The 23,054-nt window shown below is 39.8% G+C and overlaps 1 protein-coding gene across 1 annotated transcript in view; it reads left to right on the forward strand.

The window, feature by feature from the left end:
- Nucleotides 1-23,054, forward strand: part of pou6f2 (POU class 6 homeobox 2) — a 69,438-nt gene that overhangs the window by 10,948 nt on the left and 35,436 nt on the right. Inside the window, exons 2-3 of the mRNA XM_040127323.1 lie at nt 4,057-4,154; nt 9,311-9,530. Coding sequence (XP_039983257.1) covers nt 4,057-4,154; nt 9,311-9,530 — 318 coding nt within the window. The remainder of the gene's footprint in view (nt 1-4,056; nt 4,155-9,310; nt 9,531-23,054) is intronic.

Genomic DNA, 23,054 nt, shown 5'->3' on the forward strand with positions numbered 1-23,054 from the left:
CATCCTCTTACTTTAAGGAAGGGCCATGAAAAACATAATTACATATGTACATTTAAGGGCTAAAGTGGGTTTTTGTTATTCAGAATGAAGATGTGATTTAATGGCTCTAGTGCTGTTACAACAGCAATTAAATTGCTTAAAAAGGAGATGAAGCCTGAATGTCCTAGATAAATTTAAAGCTATGTTGAATGTGCGTCACCTGTTCTTTCATCCATTTGGCCTCTGCTTTCATCTCTCCTCACATCAATACAGCCATTCATTCCATTTTATCCATCGTGTGACCTGGGTATAATCAAGAAATCAAAGGAATATCTTTTTAGCACAGGTTTGATCCAGATATTTTCTCTCTCTCTTTTTTTTTTTCCCTGTGTACAGTCCTAATCTCCATCTGGAAATCCATTTAAGAATCATTCACATTGGATAAGTAGATTTTTTAAAGAAAAGAAAAGCAAAACATGTACAAAGATTTTAGTAATAAAAAAGAATTGAAGATTGACTCTCTCGGTATTTCTCCTGTCAGCTATTTAATTTAGTTAAAGAAATTACACAAATCCTTTGGGAGAAGATGTGCATGTGTATTTATTTATTATTGATTTTTTCCCCTGCGATAAACGTGTTAACGTTGGAGATATTTGCAAGGAGATGAAGCTTTCTAAGTTATTTTGAAATGCTGCAATAAAAGGCATCAAGGAATCGTTATTCGTCAAGTCTCCCACACTGCTTATCAGATAGAATACATTATTCACAACCAATATCTTAACTAGAGTCATGAGCCATACTGTTTGGAGCTCATTGACAATGTTATAAAGTCTCATTCCTTCATTGTAGTCGAGAAGTTAATTTAGCTAATTAACTTTGTTATGATGATAACTGGATAATTCACTGGAATAAAAGTTGCTCAGTTGCATTGCTGGGTTTATTATTGTTATCACAGTGTGGCACCTGCATCCAGAAAATTGACTTTGAGATGGTGGGAAAGTTTGAGTTGCTGTAAATGAAAATCAGACCATTTCAACTCTGGAGTAAAGAAATTACTTTAATTTGTTAACACCCAAAGTCTGAATTAACTGCTTAGAGACTATATCTCTTATGAAATCCAGTAAAATAATTTGCAGCCTCATAATATGCACTTTCCAGTTTTCCAAATAAATAGGAAACTATATTAGATTATGATGATATAATACTTTATTTGTAGCTTTATATTGTCACAAAGTCTTTCCTGTATGTTCAGATTGTTCTTCCAGAAACTGAGTGCACAGGGCGGGGCTGTGCACAACGTGATCCGTAATGGGTGAAATAATTGTTGAAAAGAGACTGGCTTGTCAAAATATCCACTGCGTTGCGAGGCTGATAAGCGAGAGGATGTGGACCTCCATCGAGAAGCAGGGCCAGCCAGTCAGAGGTAGAAACCAGCTAAAAAAGCAAGCTTCCCCTTGGGCTTTCACATCAACCATCAAATGCTTGAGGTTCATTTGTTAGGTCATGCCATTCACCAATTATTTGGATTTTATGTAAAGATGAAATGATTTTAGTTGGCGGAGAAGAGTTTAAAATGTAATGCATAAATATACTTGACAGGCAATGAGATCTTGCTGGCGAAGCTATTCAATAGTACATTTTGTATGAAGCCTTCATAAAAGGACTCAAAAAAACCACTGCATGCCCTGTCTGTTTAACAAAAAAAAAACCCTATTCATCCATGAATGAAAAGACACAGTACATTAGGGCTTTATTCTTCATTTAAAAGCTGTGATATTCCATTTAAGAAAGTCGATCTCATAGTGGAAATGTGATTACATTTTTTTAAATTCATTGCCAACATTCTGTAGTTAACGAGGTTGTGTAGCCTTCAAACGCATCCACATGGTTAGCTCGACTTGATGTACAAAATCCACTTTATTCAAGGTAAAAGCTGTTTTATGAAAGTACATTTTGAAAGGTGTGTTATTACATTTTTGTCAGAAGTTCGTATCATATATTCGAAGAGGTTTATAAAAACAGATGGTACATGTGCTTTTTGTAAATTGATTGTATTGATGTTTTTTTTTTAAATATGCATATTTTACCTGTAATTGGATTAACAACTAGGAGTAATAGGACTGTAAGGTGCACATCTCTACTTGAACCAAACCTTTTAATCCCTAGTTTCAAATAGTAGAAGTTTGCTCAACAAAATTTGCTTCATTCACCACATTTTGTGTAGTTCCTCAATTGTTCTACGATACATTTCTACACTCATTTACTTTAGATGTCAGTTTTCATAATATTAATGTGTATATATATATAATAATGTGTTTTAATGTATAATTTCACAATAATGAAGACACACATCTCAGTCTGTGTTTTACACTGTGGCATAACAAGAATCATGCAAATTATTAATGAAATAATTGGACTTCTAAAGCCCCTGAAAACTTGGTTTCAAATCTCTATGACATGACCTCTTTTTGACTATATAAGCAACAATCAAAGTTAAAGTCAAAAAGACCCCCCCCCCAACCTCACAAAAAAACAAACAAAAACATGCTAATCCACTTCGACAGTGGCCTTGCAATACAAGCAAACCACCAAATCCACCTGATTGGTGCATGGAGGTCGATGACATCATGTTTTTCCGAATGAGGCCCAGCATGCTACAAACAAGTGAGACGAGCACTGACAAAAGCAATCACTTAATCGCTTGATAAAGAAGCCTCCGAATAAAAAGTTTTAATACCCTAGAACCCTGCATGAAGGTCGATCAAAGATAAGTGTGTTAACCCAGTTTAAGGCTGACTGTAAAACGGGGCAATAAAAGACCCGAGGTTGTCGTCGGCACAACTGAGTGAGGTGAAACAGTGAGCAGGTGTTGCCCACTGTGCTGACTGCCTGTCACTGAGAGAACAGGTGTCTTTGTTTATAATAGCACATAGTTTTGTGAGATTTGGCTTCTGCAGCGCTACACCCTCACTTTCACCAGCTCATTCAAAAGACATTCTACCTCTGCAACCACTACAACATCTTTTCAACACTCTTACTTGAAGTCTCATGAAAATCAGTGCAGTGTGCTTTATGTGTTGCCCTTGTGTTTGTCAATTTGTTTTCGATTGTTTTTGGAGTGTAAAGAATTATAAAATCACAAAATTCAGTCCATGTTTTTTATTTGTCCATGTTCACAAGAATATTGTTTAGGTTCAAGTTTTCACAATCTTGCTTGAGTAAGATGTAAGTGCTCCTTCCGTTAGATTCTTTCAGCCAGTTTTCTGTTCTTTTAAGCAGATGTTCCCAGAAAATTGATAAAGTAAATTTTAGTCAGGTATATTTTTGTGATGGACAATCATTTTGGTGAAAGATACGAAGGAGTCATATCGTTTTTCTGACAGTTCTTTCTGCAAGATTTATTCGTCTTTCCACTCCACAAGCTTTTGTGTCAACAGTGAGGCATCATGAAATCTTGATATCATTAGGGTCAAAGCAGCTTTCGGACCTTTTACAGCAGTCCACACTCGGTGCACTGCTGAGAGATCCTGTGAGATAGGGATTGCTATGATATCCAATCGTCGGTGTCCTTTAGCTTGCCTGCAACCATCAGCAAGCTTATTATCATGTCCCTGTCTACTCTGCTCCACTCTGCTCTCATAGCAAACAGGTTTAATTGTGTCTCGCAGCTGCAGGCTCAGAACGGACGGGGATTTGGGTGGGTTTAGATGAGTGATACTCGGTGATGTAAATGGCTGAATAATATGGCCCCAATGTTTGTGGTGCAGCTCTGTCTCTCAGCGGGTAATCTAGGCCATCGGGGACCCGCCGGTATCCATCATCTACTATCAATGAGCCTCTCCACTGGTTGGTAATTTATTCAGTTCTACAGTGGTTATTGATAAAACACTTAAATATAAATTCCCCTCCTTTCCCAACTGCCCTCCTCAGCTGCGTACAGCACTCTGTAATGTAATATCACAGGGTGGTCTGTGTTGTGTGTTTATCTACTTATATCGACTGTGTTGATCTAAGATGGAATCTTTGTTTTCTCTTTTTCTTACTACTTTTCTACATGGATCTCTGTTGATCTCTCAGTGGCTCGTGACGGTTCGGTTCAGTCTGACGCCAGCAGCAGTCCTTCAGAGCAGAGTCAACTGGGCCAATCTCACCCAGGTTACCCAATGGGTCCGCAGGTGAGTGAGAGGATCTGCGATGGATTGAACCCAAACATAAAACGCTCTGCCTGTTTAATCAGTACTAATGTGAACGCCTTGATAAAACGAATAGTTTGATTAAAACATTTACGTGGTTTACAATTGTTCAACTGACCCAATCATCAAAATTTGCATGAGTTGTGATGCTTTTAGTCAAGTCTAAAAGTTGAGTTAGTCTCCATCTCTTCAAGCTTGCAGAAGTCTTGAGAAAAATTTAATTGGAGGATAATGGCATAATAACATGACAAACAAATGTAAAAGGGTTTTCAATACATAGCGTTAGGTATGTGTAGCCAATATAAACGGTCCCATATCATAAGAGAAATTCCCTGCACACAAACATCCTGATTTGCCATTGCAGTTTGGCTGACAGCTTATTTAAAGGCCTTGCAAACTTTGCTTCAAATACTAAGTATTTCTCAATTACATTAAATATTCATGAATATATAAGTAACAATAAGATTCAGATATGGCAAAATTCCGATTGGTGCATGTAAACCAGGGAGAAACCCACAAAGAAATAAAAGAAGTCCTTTGACCAACACGTTCACTTTTTTATCACATTTTTAAAAATTTTACACATGTAATAAATTTATGCTATTTGTATCTTAGGATCCTCTCTTTTTCTTATAAAAGGGTATTATAAGGGCACTCCTGCTTATGGAAACAGGATCTCTTGGTGGGTTTTCATTGGTTACTGCAAGTTCTTGCACGTGTTGCATGTGTCTAAAATAAAATTACTCAAAGAAACCAAACTAAGTTATGTACACTGAGAGTAATTCGAAAGATTGACAAGTAACTCAGCTCTTTTAATCATGTCATGTTTACTCTGATCAAAGCCATAATGAGATAAAGATTAAGGTGACAGTTTCAGTAATCAACTTGCTACGTTACTCTGCTTCTAATCATGCTCAGTGAAACATAACATAAAACACCGTCACTAAATGCTACACCAAGAATCACTTTCAGCTAAAATGTGAAATTGTAACATTATTTGTCCTCACACATCATCTTCAAAAGTAATTGAGTTGTGGCACTAATGAGCTGACAATACAGGCCTTGTCAAAACAAGCAGGGGATCCTGAGCCTGCAGCCCTGTTAATAGCTCAATCAGGCATTGTCCTATCTGATTGGATTTATTGGCCTGGTGGCTCGCTGGTGTTTAATGAACAACTATCTCATTAGTGTTGCTCAATGTCACCGCTCAACACACTCTTACACTCTTACACACACACACACACACACACACACACGCACACACACACTCACACATACACACACTCTTACACACACACACACACGCACACACACACTCACACACACACACACACACACACACACACACACAAACATAAGCTTTGACCCTCACAGAGTGTCAGGTTTCCTCCACCCTCTTTAATAAGGCCATTTTCCCTGCACACAGTGTTACTCAATGACAGTCGATTCCTATCAGGATAAACAAAGGAGGCGACATGAGGAGGAAAGCTGTTTAGTTTTGTTGAGTAGGTTTGCAGGGTGATAAATCCCTGGTGAAACAGTCAATCTGCTGCAAGTGGAGATCAAAAATGAGCATAATTAAAAGTGCTGTTCTGATTACATATACCCTCGCTGGTCGAAGCCACTGTTTCTGTAATATATAAGAAATAAACACAAAAGCGAAAGCATCTCAAGCAGGCAACAGTTAGAGTCTGAGCCTCAGCAGGCGGCTCTCAACAGTCACTATCTAATATATTAATGCTGTCAGTACAGTCTCTGTGAAGCTAACACTTTTCAGAAACAAAGGCGCTCCGCATGCCATACCCAATTCTCTTGTTCCAGGATCAATATGTTTTGATAGATTCTCGCTCCAGAGCCGGATATTGTTCGAACAACCATTATCCAATGGTAGTTTACCCAACATGAATCCACCTTCCTTCTGTTTCCCACTCGCAGTTAGGATGACAAAAGTCTGCTATCTGGGTGATTATGGGCAATTTCTCAGTGCCAGAGCTGCCAAGCAGATAGAATATCCTATTCTCCCCTGATGGGCAGAGAGGCTGGGTACCACATCCAGTCCTGAGTGGGGCTGCTTCCCCATCCAGAGCCCAACACACACCCAGTTCTGTGCGTCCGTGTGGCCCCTAGGAGACCACTTCTCAACACACTCAGCTGTCAGGCCTGCCAAGCACTGTACAGCAGCTTTCCAATAGCACCTATGGAGAGGAGGAGTGAGAGTATGAGGCGAAAAGGCAGAAGGGGAACCGCTTTTAAATCTAGATGATTGATGCTGGGGATTCTTGTAGTTAAAGCTTGTTGTGTGGCTGCAGAGTTGAGCTAATTATATTCGCGCCAAATGTATTGTTATCTCTGATTTTGATATGTGTGTGTACAGTGATCTCACCTCAGATGGAGATTATAATCAGTCTTAAACTGGCACAACAAACAGCCTAAAGACCAAGAGCTTTCGCATGCTTTAAAAAACTCTCCAAAGTGCTTACTCTCTGCAGCTGCCTATGTGCCTAACCGCTGCCTGTAATGATGAATAAATCAGGGCTACATCTGATAATTGTAGAATTGTCTTTTAATGTTATTCCCTTCTATGTCTTTGGCTGTCTTTGCTGTCAAGCTTGGCAATCTCATTTTGTTTGGCTCAGAGATGAAATGTTCAAAGAATGTCTTTGATTATATGCAGTTTCGATTCAAGATTAAATTTAGTTTAAAGCGCGAGATTAAACATATGTCACTTGTAGCTAACAAACGCGTCGCCTTTGTTATTATCCTTTGAGGATTCTTTGAGCTCCCAAATTATTAATTCATTTTTTAAAGTTAATAGCAAATGTCATTTTGAATGCTCTCAGAAGCGTCAGATATTGTCATTGGTTATGCACCGTTGTTGTGTATCAAAGCAAATGTCGAGAAAGAGGAATCCTATACAGTGTGTGTGATTGCTCCTACTAGCAACAATCACCTCCCTGTGCTTTTTTTTATTTATTTATTTATTTCACAGCATAGAAACACAAACAGGTATTCATTCGTCTTTCAGTGCAGATATTTCGCCCTGGCATCTCTCCATGATTTGTGGCTTTAAACCCACGTGATCCGGTACCTCTTAAACTGCGATCGCATGTGTGTCGGAGTGGGTGCAGGCGTTCTTCACCGTGTAGGGTTATCACAGTGACATGCCTGTCACCTAGGAGCACCAGACTTGGGAGTATGGTGGGCTCTTCGCACCAGTCGGCCCGCTCCGCATCCTGTGCACGATGCAAACACACCATGCCAAACAGAAGCAGAAAGCTGACAATTGGAGTTAAAGGCTTGTGGACTTAAGTCACAGTGGAGGAGTCAACACAGTGCAGCCAGGCTTACCTAGCAACATCTAAAAGCTGCTTTACTGTGGACACAACACAAGCTGACAATGTACTTTTATTCGTTCTATTCCAAACAATTCAATTCAATGTTTAAAGAGTAATGTTGTTGGATTCTGCAGCATCTTCAGCATCTCCTGTCTCGTACCTCCTGTGCAAATTCAGTTTGACATGCTCCAGTCCTGGCATAATATAAAAAAGATTTTATGAGAATGTATAACATTTAAGATATAATTTCCAGTGAATTCATGTGGATTTCAGCCATGGTACAAACCTTCCCACCTCTGGCTGAAAGCTCTCGATGAAAAATGTGTTGGTGTCTTTCTAAACCCACTTCCTCGGAAAATGCATTTGAAGAGATCTTCTACTGTGCAAAATATCTCAGAGCGATACTTCTGATAACATATCTTTCCCTCTATTGGTATATCTGCACCAATTCCACTTTAACTAATATGAATGAATTGATACATGAAGAGATGAGAGTGATGTGTTATATCCCTCATCAAAAGAGTCAAGTACTGCCACTTTTTTTTTTTTTTTTGGAACAGTGCTATGTATTTCAGGCACATTTTTGTGGTACCAGGGATTTGCTCAATGGGATGAAACATAAATCACTCCGCATCTCTGTGAAAGAGAAGTTCTCAGCACTTTCACAAAGATTGGGTTTGATCTCTGTCAGTACCAACGGCAGTTTGTTTTGATTGTCAGTCTGTGACACAGCAAAGCACATAATTCAGCTGCAAAACAACTGCATTCATCAAAACACATTGATACAGTCAAGTTGGGGACACCTGCTTTACTGCTTTACTCATCTCAATTAAACATCCCAAGATATAAAATAGCATGTGTATTCATCAGTTAAATGTGATGTTCTTATGGGTAAACCAGTGTTCTGTAGTACACACAAGGAGGACTGGGCAAATTCAATATTATCATTTATGGACTACAGAGGAATCTTATCATGTTAACGTTATACAAAATTCTGGTGTTTTAGTCAATGATTCTGAGCAAGCTGTAATTTAGAACTAACAAAATTAGTTGAAGTTCTTATTTTACACATATGAAGAGATGGTGTCATGAGATGGTGTCATGTAATCCTTCATACTGGGGTTCATCAGTTACATTGTTTTTATTTGATATTTAATTCAATTTCCATATCAAGATATACTGTGCAAATACTTATCATTAAAATGGGTTTTAACAATATCGCCCAATAATACATATACAGTACGTTTGAGGTGCACAGTAAGGGGATATTTAGCATTAAGGGTGTTGTGTATGCAAAAGAGAAAGAGATGTTATTTTAATCTGCTACATTACCTAAAATAATATTGTATTTTGATCACAGATACTTTTAAAACATTAGAGGTCTACTTCAAATTTGAAAGTAAACAGATTTTAGACTGTCATTTACAGTAAAAATTGGCAGTTGGGTTGTGCGTTTAAAATGCATGATGGTTGAGAATTGACTTTTATTGCATTTTCTTAAAGTATGTAAACCTTTATAACCCAAAATAAGCTATTTGAAGTAACTGAAAGTAATCAGATTACATACATTACTTAGTTGACATTATGAGATGAACATTAAGTCACATACAGCTACGAAAATGTCTAGGATGTAACAATTAACGCCTATAAATAATGACTTTTTTACATGCTTTGTGTAACATAACTGATGATATTTTTTATGATATGAAACACACTTAAAAAGAAACTCCACTGATCTATCTCCAGTGATACTATGGATGTGTGTGCATGCATGTTATGTGTGTGTGTGTGTCTTTCCTATAGTCTCTCCTGGTGGCGCAGCAGCTGGCCAATGCAGTAGGTGGCGTGATGTCAGGGGCAACTCCAGGCATGAACCAGCCCATCCTCATCCCCTTCAATGCAGGCGGACACCTGGGCGGGCAGCAGGGCCTGGTCCTCTCCTTGCCTACAGCCAACCTCCAGAGCCTGGTGGCTGCTGCTGCTGCAGGGGGCATCATGACTCTCCCCCTCCAGAACCTGCAAGGTAAGAAAAAGGGCCTAATAGACAAAACAAGGTCAACATAATATCCCAGAATATCCCAAATAATTCAGCTATTCTACGAAGCTGATGGATGTTCTAAAGAGACATGGAAATTTTAAATCCATTGTTGCATGGTCATTTCTGTATTATTCTGTATTATGTATGATGATTCATAGAACATAAGACACCATATTTGCCAGGAGCTATTAGCAATAAATACAACAAAAATAGCTCCCAATAAGAGTTTGTTATTCTTCCATTGTATGACATGGAACAGGTTTTTGTTTTCTCTTTAATAAAAATGCTTTACAAAGCTTCTGAGCAGGTAAGACTCCTCCAGGGGTTTGTATCCCAAAAAGCTGCTATCCTCAACTTGCCCAGAGGAACAGCCATATTAATTACAGGTCAACGTTTTGCAGTGCAGCGCAAAAGCACTTTATGCCTCTTTTTTGTGCTTAAGAGTGCACTGTACTTCACTTTTTTTTTTTATCTCTTCTCCACCTCATCTGTCCATCCACATAGCTGTACTTATCCTTGCCTTTTAAACTTTAATGCCCAAGTGTTCTCTTTTGATCATAGTTGTAAATGGTTTTCATTTTAATGTTTAAAACATTGTCTCTTTTATACCATTAGATTGAGGGATGGATGGGGAAACAGTCAGTCATAAATCTTGGATGAGAGAGGCCCACTAATGTAAAAAGATGCCAGGCTACATGTAAAGCAGTGTGTTTTTAGGATGGAGATTACAATAATGCCAGTGCAGCACAAAGTGCAGGGAAGGCTTCCTTCATGTGGCGAAATGGATGGACAGATGCCCTGAGTGAGGAAATGTGGAGGTAGAAGCCTAATGGACACAAACATGCATAAATAACAGCAGCCATCGCTGTGGGCAGAGCTTTTAATAAACCCACATCTATCCAGAAAGCTCTTCAATGTATCCGTCAGTAGTGGATGATAATGGGCCCAGCAGGCCCGTCTGACTCACACTTCAACAGATCTTCCTCCTGGTGCGTGAGGGACAACCCACAGGCTTCAGTGATCTGATGAACTGATCGACAAACACATTGTCAGGGTGTCAGAATGCCAAAACAAACACCTCTCAGTCATCCTTATTGTCCACTGCCAAACAAACCAACAGACAGTCTAGAATCCAGTGTTCTGATAAAATTCCCCATCCATGAGAGATAGTGAAAAAAAATCTGTTGTGGAGAAATGCCTCTGTGGCAGATCTTTTTTTAAGTGTGTGGACTGACAGACTGCCTGTTCGGACGTCCTCTTATCTGAAGGGGATGCATTGAAGGGACCTCCATGGAGAGAAAGTGACACAAGTCACGAGTGAAGCTAAATGTCTTGACTGTGTCCGGGCCCCTCTGGCCACACGGCGCTCCTCCACTCTCCCCTGTCTGAGTTCATCACAGCTCCTCTGAATGAGGCCTGCTGGCACAGCACCTCTGTCAGACAACAGCAACTCTGGCCTCTGCCCCCGCTTCCCCCTCGCTTCCCCTCCCAGCCCCTCTAGGTCTCCAGGCATGATTAATCACACATATAATACAGCACCACGCTGTCACCGGGGAGCAGTAGGCTCATTTCACGACCGCAGGAGCAAGTGTGCTTTACTAGCAGTCATGCTGCTAGCTAATTAGCATCAGATCAGACACAAGACAACTGTGAGGCACAGTAATGAGACTGCAGGTGGAGCCCAGCCAATGGCTGTATTTAAATGTAATGAGGCGGCTAATGACCAACTAATAAGGCTGTTTGTCTTTCGGAATGGGCTTTTGAGGGTGGAGGAATTGTGTACTTAACACGAGAGTCGGCATGGTGGTAGTCTCATAGTCTCCAGACTTTTACCCTTTGCCAGAATACAGTGTTTGTAAGTTATACTAGGTCAGATTTAGGTATTTCAGTCCGAATTGTTTTAGCATATTAGATACATTTTTACACTCAGCCTTAATGAAGGAAATTAAATAAAAAGACAGAGCAGAGCAGGCAGTGAAAACAGCATCTTTGATGATACATTTTGATCGTGCTAATCAAAGCTGGCTCTGTAAGAGTGAATGTTGACAGAAGGGAACCGGATTGCCGCGAGCTTTAGGAGGGCAACTCTCTCAGACTGTGATGAATAACTATCACTGAAATGGCGTTGTGCTATAAAGTTGGAGCAGTTGCTTAAATAAAACTGAGCAGCATCTTGTGGCAGACTCAGTAAACACAGGCACCAGTGAAACTGGTTATTTGTCAGAATGATTTATTCCTGCAAACATGCAGTAAAACCAAATTCCCAATGAAACTAAACAAGGGAGAAAGTTATCTTTTGTGACAGAGTGCACACAATTCTAGCTGACTTAACAAAGGCAAAAACTAGGTTGGGTCATGCTAGAGGTCTGTAAATATGACAGCTCATATGAATAAAAATATCATACATGACTTTCACAAGTTTTAACGCAAGTATGCATGACTGATGTAGACAAAACATCACAGGTTTTTGTTCTTAAATATGGTGCTAACTTGCGGCTGCATTTTAATAGGTTTTCATTATTTTATAACAAGCAAAGCATGATTACCATACTTGTAGAAGTAGTTGTACCAAAGCACTGTATATGTAATACTCAATGGGAGGAAGCAGAACAAAGTGTCATCTGTCTACTCTTCTTCTCCATGACTCACTCAAAGGTAATGCAAGAAGCTAGTTTACTGGAGCTCTTTCATATTAATAAGCATATTCCATCTTATTTGCTCTCAGCAAAAAGCCAGGCACCGCATCACATCAGAGAGCTGAGTTCTAATGGTGAGGTGAGAGCATTGTTCCTCTGTACTCGTCCACAGGAAACACAAAACAGCACTCAGGCTTCCTGATAAAGGTCGGCATCCCACTCACCTGCAGTAATGAGACCCGGTGTCAGTGCCAATCAAAGGCATGTCTGCCGTTTTGATGAAGATGCTCAGCAGTGTCGTCTCGAAGGTTGCGGGTGTTGGCGTGATACAAATTAGGGAAATCAGTCTGCTCATTACGCCACCAAAGGGTGGGCTCCTGGGGGGAGAGCCAAATGTTTCCACACTAGTTAGACACGTCAAACTGCATCTCTTCTGCCTCAGCTGACTGCTGCTCCTTTAAGAGGTTAGCTCACCGGCCGGGCCACTGACTTAGCCTCCGTCTGCTGTGGGAATGCCTCAGCAGACTTTACCCGTTACATTATCGGAGCTAGAGAACTTCAAACATCCTTTTTGGGTTTGTTATAGCCACACTAGTTGCTCATTGTGGGATTCTCTTCCTCATGTATATATTTGCCAAATCATTTTGGGATAGGAAAATAGATAAGCTATTGTTTGTGTGCACATTCAGCCAGCAGAGGAGTACATTAACAGGACTCAGTGCAAGAAGTCCATACTTCCTCACATCAGCATCTGTCATCTTAACACAATAGAGGCCAACCCCATCCCTTCTCCCTTATCGCTGTTTAATTTGAAGTGTTTTCAAGCAGTATGTATTCCACGTCGTCCTTTAATGATTTAACTTTGCTTTGGTTGTAATATGACTCGCAGGGGAGAGAGCTGCATTAAATAAATAACAGTGATAAAATGTAGACCTCATACATTTCAAAGCTAATGCAACTAGCGGTGCAATAGGAGCAGCTGCACACAGTCCTGGAGCGGTAATTTGATTGATTTGTTGTGACAGCAGCCAAATAATTGAGAGTGAGAGGTGCTGCTGGAGATGAAGCGCAGGCAGAGGCAGGTTCTCCAGGCAGTCCCAGCAGATATGGCACCCGGGTTCTCATCTCTGCCATTGATATCTGCCAGTGGTTTATTGTTTGTCTTCAGTAAGCAGCTTGGAAACGTGTGGGGTTACTGCCTTTGTCAGTTTGGCGACGTAAAGGAGAAAAAAAAATCACCAATCAAAACGTACAGAGGAGCAATGAGAGGGTTAGAATGAAACGCACAAATTTGCCGTCAGGCTGATGCGCAGGTTTACTGTACATGCACATAAGAACACACAGAGACACCCCCATGAGACTCATGACTTATACTCTGATGTCTTTTTTGAAGCTGAGATGTGAGTAACTTTTACCCCCTGGCGTTTCACTTGTTGCAGAAATGCTAATGATTTGTCCTGAATTTAAGTTACATATATTTCATTGCAGAAATTGCACAAAAATAACAATTCAAATGATGCTCAGTGTATCTGAATATAAATTTTTTTGGCTGGACCACAACAGTGAGGCCAGCCCTAGAAACACGAATGTCCATTACTGACTGACTGAGTGCTGAAGTTACACCATTGGTCGGCCGGCCTGGTATTTGAAGTTCCCAATTGGCCATTGCTCTTTCAAAAATGAATTGGCGCGAGCTGTTTCTAATACATGACCTCTTTACCAACTTTTCAGACACCTTTAGTGACTTCTTTTCACAAAAGCACCTAGATACAAATCTAGCGACTTTCTGGCCAAACCTTAGCCACTTTCTGTAGATGACAGTCGCCAGTATTGCCCAGCAAACGCGAGGTGGGGCTTTCCCTCCACAGGCACACTTCTCTCTGGTCTCATTCAACTGACCGCACGGCAGCTGGTAAAGACGTGAATGAGCTTCTAACTTTCTCTCTGAGTGATCATTTTACAAGTAAATATAGTCAAAATCACAGCACAGCCGTCGCCTTTAACTTGCGTATGTGGTGATTTTGTCAGACAACGGTGTGGTTATAAAATCAGGATTTTAGTAGTGCAGAGCAGCAGCATGGAAATGGCTTGGAAATCAATGCTGGTTACCATTTAGACTTAATGGGCTGTATTTCAGTCACTCTTTCCTACTTGTTTCATTGTCTGACAACAGAAAAAGAAAAACCATGTAAATCAGAACAGCTTTATTGGGAATTCACCTTGTTAAATTACGTAAAGACAAATATGTGAGGACAGAGAGTAGGAGAGAAGCACACAGCCGAATACTAGGTTTTGACATAGTCTTGTTATATATATGTATCCCATGATATTTTTATGTTTTTTGCTTGGTAATAGACAGTGGTGCTGTTTGCCTTAACCTGCTGGCTCTTGACTCATGTTTTGTTTCTGTGGATGGTGGCAGTGTCACTCTGGCTCAGCCATGCCACATGCCAGAGCCTGAAATAGAAAGAGAGAAAAGAAAAGGGATGGGGGATGGGGGGGGGGTCTTTATGGCTGTTTGGAGGAGGACAATAATATTGTTAATCAGATGTGGCTTTGTCTGCTCCTCCTCAGCAAACCCTGACAACTGCCCTTACCGGTAACAACAGAGGGAGGCTTTTTGCAAACCTCTTGCCATAAACAATGTGTAAACAATTTGTAAATAGTGTGTAAGGTGGATTGACTGTCTACAAGACAGACACACTGTGTCTGTGAGAGTGTAATGCATTTATTTAAATGGATTTTTTAGTAGAAGTGTATTAGGGGAGCAGTTTTCTGAATTAGGAGTTTGAATTCCAGTATGACAGTTTTTAAAATTAGCTTCCAGTTACATGAATGCTAAATTATTCCATTTCAATCCAGCTGTTTGTAGTTCGCTCAGCTCCTGAGCTACAACAGATTACCCTCTGCCTGGTGTAATTAAGTCCGTAAATGTGAAGCATTCATATAATTGTGTCCATTCAACCAAATTAACAGTTTATCACTGAAAAATATTACAAATTATGTGGGTGTTTTTTAATTAAACCTCAAATATCTGAACCTTTTCTAATATCTTCTGCAAACTGATATCCTCAATATATATTAAGTATTTAAGATTGTTGCATATATTGATTAAGTATCCCCAAAAATTATGTTCAATCAATAGAGTTCAGAGTTCATTCGGAGTTCTTTTCATCATCACATAATCAGCCTATTGTTTATTTTGAATAGACCAGTCGATCACAGGTCTGAGGTTTCAATAAAGGAGGGAGTATTGAGTGTGATATAAATTACAATACATAATAGTGTATTGTTTTCATGGTATTTCAACATTTGTGAAATGCTTCCAGTAAACGCCTTGACCACTTGGCCCTGGAGTTGTTTTGTAGAAACTACATCTCACATTTTTCCCCCCTTTTCCGGCCAGACTGTTTCCAAAAGATTTGCTAAAGGTCTTCCATATTGCTGAGGTGCAATTCAGAAGCTTTCAGCAACAATCTGTAGTCAAGCATTTTAAATGAAAATTGATTTGTGATTTACATGGTCAGTGAGGGGAAAATGAACTTATGAAATGTTGTAAATGAAATATTAGACAAGGTGCAGTGGGAGAGAGTAGACAGAGATGGTAATCTTGTGGAACTGGAATTCCCGCCTGGCAGAACTGGGTGACATTTTACATTTATCTGTGTTCTGCATGAGTTGTAATGTTAATGGTAATTTTATGGGACTGAACTGGAATGAAAATGGTGTTATCACTGATTGCTTCAAATGTGGAATTGTGTAAAGTAGCACAGCTGCATCCTTTATTTACTATTTCCCAGTATTGTGAGTTACTGCATTATCTGTCCTCAAAGGCTGAATGTGTGTATTCAGCCTATTTTTACCAGTGTGTTCTAGTCAGAGCGCCTCATATCACATACCTTTACACTGACTGCTGTATTTTGATATTTGTAAAACATATTAGTAAAAAATACCACATTTGTTTGTGAATGTGTCTCCCAATGTGTCCCAAGGAAGGTATTTGCTTTTTTTCATGTTTCCCAGAAAATTCAGATATCACAGGGACTTTAATTTATCCTCAATTTCAATAGAACTTTATAAAAAATTATAACACATTATCAATATGGGTCTATCATGGACTTAATAATACAAGCAAATCAATGTAGCATTACACTCTAATCAATACTACTTACATTCAGACCAGATGTTCTAATTTTGATCAATATCTTGTGCAGTGAACGTTTCCTATTCCCACTCTGGCCGTGTAAAACACGTATGGATTTTCATAGAACTAGCTATTCCATGTTTGAAAGAGAGAAGAACCAAAGAAGTGAGAAAAACAAACAAAGTGCAGCAGCAGCAGAGAGAGGCTGTGGGAGTCTGGGAGCCAGCCTGGATCACGCAGAGGTCATTTTTAAACTCAGCTCTCCTGTTCCCTGTGTGTGAAACCAAAGAGTCTGTGGTGACATTTGTCAGCAGATGGTATGGAACCAAACCCTTCACCAGCGGGGACGTCTTAGCCACTGCTAAAAGCTATCTGTGGTAACTAAATGCTGACCAGGGCCTAATTACCTTAATTAATGGCTGAGGTATCTGGGGCCCAGATTTGTGGGGGCTTTTATCAGTATCAGTCCACCTTAAAAGGTCCTGGAGGAGAACTGAGGAGTGTGCAGGTCCCGTGGGTGCTATTTCTGGACTAACTGCAGACACATCACAGATGGATCCTGTGGCATCAGTACAGGACAACATGTTTGAAGAGAGCTATCGGTTACTTAAAGAAAACTCATAAGAAAACCTCACTAATCTCAGGCTGGAGACGAAAAAGGGCTTTTCTTGCTTTAATTTTTTCTCCTTTTTTTTTCTTTTCTCTCTCATACATACGAGCCCGTTTCTTGAATTACTCTGCCGTAATTCACAATGACAAAGTAGACTTAGCACCTTTTTCCACAGACCGTGGGGGGTTTTGTTCAGTGAGCTCTCACTGTGAAATTAGCCCTGGTACTTTCATTTTCCAGCTGCAGTGAAATGGTTAAAAGACACAGATCAGCCAGTATGAAAATAGAACTGATTCAACAAAATCTGCTGCTTCCCCTTGCTTGCTCCTCACCCATCCAGCAAAGAACCCTCCCCCACTGTATACCCCCCCCTCTTTTATTTTTTTCCTCCACTATCCCATCCTCACCCCCTCCCCCAACCCTGTCAGGCACCTTGTCCACATCTGAAGAAGGCTTGTAAGTTTCGGGTGCATACATTTCTTTTGATGATATATTGTCCCAGTGCGGAATTTCATTTACTGCCGCTGCCCTTTGCTGAACCTGTTGCTAGTCAGTGAGCACGATAAGCGTATAAGTAGCATGCTACTTCATTCATCATACATCGTTCTGGGCTCTCAAATATCTCATATGCGATTCAGGAAGAAACTACTAAACCGGCACAAAGAATCCCACCATGATCAGCTGAGGTTCCATTAAACGCTGTGTACGAAATAGAGCAAACATGGTACTTGTTATCAAATACTCATTTTCAGTGTTGCATCTACAAAACATTAGCCTTCATTTCGTGGTGTACATATTGTTTATGTAGCAGGGGGAAATATATCTCAAGTGCAGTGCTCATGTAGTACATAATTCTATTCACATTGCATTTTGAATGCATGCATTTTGAAATCTGTTTTTTCCCTCAATCATAGTGGCTGCTCTGTGTTGTATTAAAGAGCATTAATAATCACAAGAGGCTCAGTGTCACTCAGAAGTCTCCACATCACTAAGGCAGACAGTGTTGTGCTGCTGGGCATGTTGTGCTGTGTGAAAGTGCTTACACGCTCCCTCAGACAACCAAAGGGAATAATTAAAGACAGAAGATGGAGGCAGAAGAATGGAAAGCAAATCCCATTGTTTGGGGTTATTTCATCCCACTGAATTTCTTTTTCTCACTTTCTTTCACTCTCTTCTCACATTTCTCCCCAAATGCACTGTGGGTATGTGGCACGCTATCAAAAGCATATGTAAGCGAAGAAGCGTAGAACAAAAACCCTATGATGTCCTCCTCATACCCACATTGTCTTTTGATTATTCTACAATCATTTTATATCTGTGTAAGTTGGAAAGGAAGGGAAGGCTTAATAACCCCATAATATACGATACTGTAGCTTCTCAGAAACCACCATGCAAGATGTGTTTTAGAAGGTTTGAAAACGAGTTTTCTTATTCATTTGTTCTTGTTTTCTCTAATGGCATAATTTCTTCAAGGCCTTAATATCCAAGTTGTTACCAAAATAATCCACAATGAAATTCAAATATAAGGTGAACTAGACTATTAGGGCAACTTCACTCCTCTCCATTTCTACAGCAGTAAATGTAGCCCCTCAATCTCTCTCAGCTTTTACTGTCAGTCAGAGAGCACTCAGTCATCTCCGTGCATCAGGCCCGCAATATTGATTTTTCCACCCACCGAAACAGCCGCATGAACATAAATTTTGCATGAGGCTTTTACTCACGGCCTCCGCTTTGGTCTGACGACACATGATGGGACCATGAACACGTTGTAATAACCCAGTCTGTCCTGCCTTTTAAGAAGATGGGTCGGGGGGGGGTCCAACACCTTCTGGACTCTGAAGGACAAAAGCGAGAGACCCCTTACTGGGCAACAACAGTATTAAATACTACGTATCATTTGAAGTATGAGTGAAACTCCTCTGTGTCCAAAAGCAGGGGTCAAATTCTCAATATCTATAAGAGATCTAGTTGGTTGGTTCTTTCATTTGATTTAACATTTGAGATGTTGTATGAAACAATATAGTTGAATATAGAGTACATAAATATTTAGATATATATAGATATGTATAGATAAAGCTAATTTCACTGATTAACAGACTTTTAATCAGAGAGAGACCCATTAATTGTTGAAATTAACTTGTCTAATATTTAGTTGAAGGGAAACCTGCACACTCCCAGCCTCCTCAGCACATGGCTTACACCACTGGTCAGTATTAAAAGGCAGAAAAAGGGACAACCAGAAGAACAATTGTTACACATTCTCTCAAAGGTATGAAATTTACTGAAAGTAAACAAGATCTCACTTTGCTTGGGACCCCCTGCAACTCCCTCAAGGGCCCTTGGAGGCCCCTGGACCACGCTTTGGAAATCAATAACCTAGCATAAGAAACACCAAAAGGGCAACATTATCAAGTACACAGGGATTTTCTTGTATGTGTAACAGCTCCACGGAGAGGATTTGATTCTTTGAAAAGCTTCCCTTGGAGTAAGGATTCTACAACACAGCTTGACATTGTCTTGTATCTCACAAACTGAAAACATTATCACTGGAGCCATACAAGTGATGTGGTTTAGTATCTAAAAATCTATTCTCCATTCGCTTAAGGTGATTACCAGTTTTATGGACTCGCTCTTAAAAGGAAAATAACACAAATTTGTTCAAGGTTGTATTTAAAAAACAACCTTGTTCATTTTTCTGCTTTATCTCTAGATGATGAAATTCCATTTTTATTTCAGGTGTGTCCTCCAATATTTAAATAGATGAAACAATACACAGAGTATGTTAACAATAGATTAAATAACTAATGCTGAAGTGATGTGCAGTTGTGGAAAATAACTAAATACATTTATTCAAGTTTATCCAAGTCCAAAATTCTCTAGAGTATTTCCATTTCATGAGACACATTTCAGAGAGCAATATTGTGCTTTTTGCATCACTGCATTTCTTTGACAGCTATTGTTAATTAATAGATTTTAAACAGAGTTTACATGCAAAACATATAATGATCTTACAAAATATGATGCACTGTTATAGATGAAACTACCCAACTGTTTAGAAAGTAAAAGTAGCTCCACCTCAACCAACTATAACAGTAAAATGCTACTTACACTTAAATGCATTAGTAATTATAATCCAACAATATACTGTAATGTATATAGTGATAGTATAGTACTCACACTGCATTTTCAATGCAGGACTGTTACATGTAATGGAGTATTTTTATATTGCGGTATTCCTAGTTTTACTTGAGTAAAGGATCTGATTACTTTTTCCACTACTGGTGATCAGGTAGTTAATTGACAACTTGCTAAAGAGAGTGTCACATTAAATTTGGCTTACAGATGGGTTGTTTTTGTAATTTATGAAGAAAATACCAAAATTTGCGCCTTTATTTTCCAATTATATTTCTTTGCTCTCTTTCTTTTACATGACTGTTTTAAGAAATCCGTTTTAATTTTCTAACTTGTTAGGGTTTTGTAACGGTTCTAGACTAAAGAATTAATCATTAATCAAGACATTAATGACAAACTGATCATTATTGAAGATCATCAGTGAGTAACAGTGAGCTAAAGAAATGAGTACAGATAACAGTGATGTTATCCATCTCATCACTGTGCGCTTGCTCCGATCTAATCCGCAGAGTAAAAATGACCTTCCTTTGACCACCTTCATAATTACCAGATCTCATAGAGTCTAAATCTCCCTACCTCCAGTGGAGTAATTATCAGTGTGACTCACTGAAAAGGCAATTGAGACAGTGGTTTATGGACTCCCATAGTGGAACGTGAGGCAGAGCAGTAATGGGGAGCTTGTTTGTACCCTCTCACCTCTCTTGTTAAAGAATGACATCTGTATTTAGTGTAGAGCAGTTACTAAAAACAAGGGTGGGTAACATTGGACAACTCCTGACAGGGTCCTGTGTAGTTTCTGTTTAGCTCTTAATTTACCGCACTCCTTTGCCAAAGACATTCAATGCGACAGCAGTTAGGGATGATTTTAGTTGAGGACATTTTTCTGTTCTTGGTTAATGATGTATTTGAGAACTACTTCAAAAGCAAGAACCATATCTTTAGGAAAAGCAAACAGTGCACCAATACAGTTCATTTAAGTTATGTACTGTAGCATTTATTCATTCCAGGAAACTCGATACATTATTTTCAAGGTTTGTGAACTATTTTTAGTTTTTGGTGTCCAGGGAACTTAAATTCTTTCAACATGAGATGATCATCTCTGCCGTCTTCTGACCAGACTTTACACTATGGGGCACACACATTTTTGATAGAGTGAAGGATAGTCAAAATCCCCTTGTGCCTGTGATTACTGTAGCGCTGAAGATGCTCTTCATGTTTCCCTTGGCCAGGCTTTTTCTAAGGACTTTAAAATGATGAGCACCTATTCGGGTATGTTTTTTAGATAGCCTTTTGTATATCTTTGAACTGCAATTAGTATGACATGAAACAGGTATGTTATGTAGTGTGTACATCTGCAACTTATTCAAAAATATGGCCAAAGCACTAATTTTTACATATGTACAGTGTATTTCTCACACTGGGCATTTGTAAAAGTGTTTTTTATATTACAGTCCTGCATATTCCTCAGAATTCACCTTTAGGTTGAGTATCAATGCTGGATATCTGCCCTGAATACACCTGTAAACAAATACCATGCACACATACACAAAAGATGTATAAGAGAACTCAGAGGGAATAGTTGTAAACGTAGGTGTTTTGCATTGAGAGGAAAACAAGGAGTCAAGCTTGAATCGGCCCCAGAGAGAAAAGTGCTGTAATAGGGGGGTTGGCAGGGACTGAGATAGCGCTGGTAATGAGAGAGCAGGCGCGCCCCCCCCCCCCCAAATGCACAGGAAACAAAAATAGCATTTTGTCTGACGAATGAGCTAGCTTTGACCTAGCCTTTCGACCTCTGACAATCAGTCTTGCTTCGTCCTCCAGTACTTCAGAAGCCTGGGTCGGGACAGTCACAGATAACAGTTGATTTCTACTGTGGCACTGAAGCAAAACAGCTCTGAAAGAGAGATGGCAGACAGTTTCTCAAAGCATTGAGGTTCGTAGGCCTTAGACTTTTCAGTGCTGGTGTTTCATACTCCCAAATGATTGTTGTTAAATGTTTAAATGGAGCACAAAATGCCACAGTTCAGCTTGTGTCTGATCATTTCACTGCATGATTTTTCGCTATGATCTAGCTCATTCCTCATCATAAACATTAACATATGCGAGTTGTGACAACAGTGAAAGTGGGACCCTTGCTCTTAGACCCCTCGGGCATGATGACTAAGTGGGAGCACTGCTTGCATGGCAGTTGGAGGACTAGTGAATATGAAACACAACAAAGAGACAGTGGGAGATATAATGAGAACTATAGGATCCCGGCACCCTTTTGCCCTCTCTCCATCATAAGCGAAGCTCCTGCTCTCATCCTTGGCCCTGTGTCTGCTGGAGGAAGGAGCACAAACAATTAGCTGAGACAAGCCGTTTGGATTATGTGCTCAACCAAAGCAATCAGACAGCTGTGGTTAAAAGAATGAGCTTCAAAATGCCAGTTGCCCAGTTAGAGGGAAAAGGAGGGTCAGTGGTCCTGACAGTCTTAACAAGATGACAGAATTTATAAAGCACTGCTGTTAAAGAATATAGTTACCTGCGGTGTAGCCCTTATAATAAGGCCACATGGGGCTTCTTCCATATTCCCTCTGTATTTGTTTTCTTTTGCCTCATATTCTTTTGTTGTGCCTCGTTCCTCAGCGTAATGGTTGGCGCTGGAGGAAATTCTCCAATCGTCTTTGATCTTCGCCTGGTTTCGATAATTTTTTGACAGAAATCTCATTTTACCCCCCTTTTGTTTTCTCCGTCTTTGTTCCCTTTTATTCCATCTTTAAATAGGGCCCAACATTTTGTCATTGTGAAGTTGCAAAGGAAAAGAGCCGGTCCTGTCAGGGGCTCAGAGCTTGCTAGACAAGTTGCCCCAACATTTCAAGGGAGAATTGGACTCTCGCCGTTTGCACAGATGATATATAATTCATGGTGCGAGTGTGAAAGAGGTGTCAATGTGTCAGGAGGTAGAAGAAATGTAAAAATTTACTGTTTACTGGCCAAGAGTACAC

The sequence above is a fragment of the Xiphias gladius genome, chromosome 5 (genome assembly GCF_016859285.1).
Source record: "Xiphias gladius isolate SHS-SW01 ecotype Sanya breed wild chromosome 5, ASM1685928v1, whole genome shotgun sequence".
In the NCBI taxonomy this organism is placed as follows: domain Eukaryota; kingdom Metazoa; phylum Chordata; class Actinopteri; order Istiophoriformes; family Xiphiidae; genus Xiphias; species Xiphias gladius.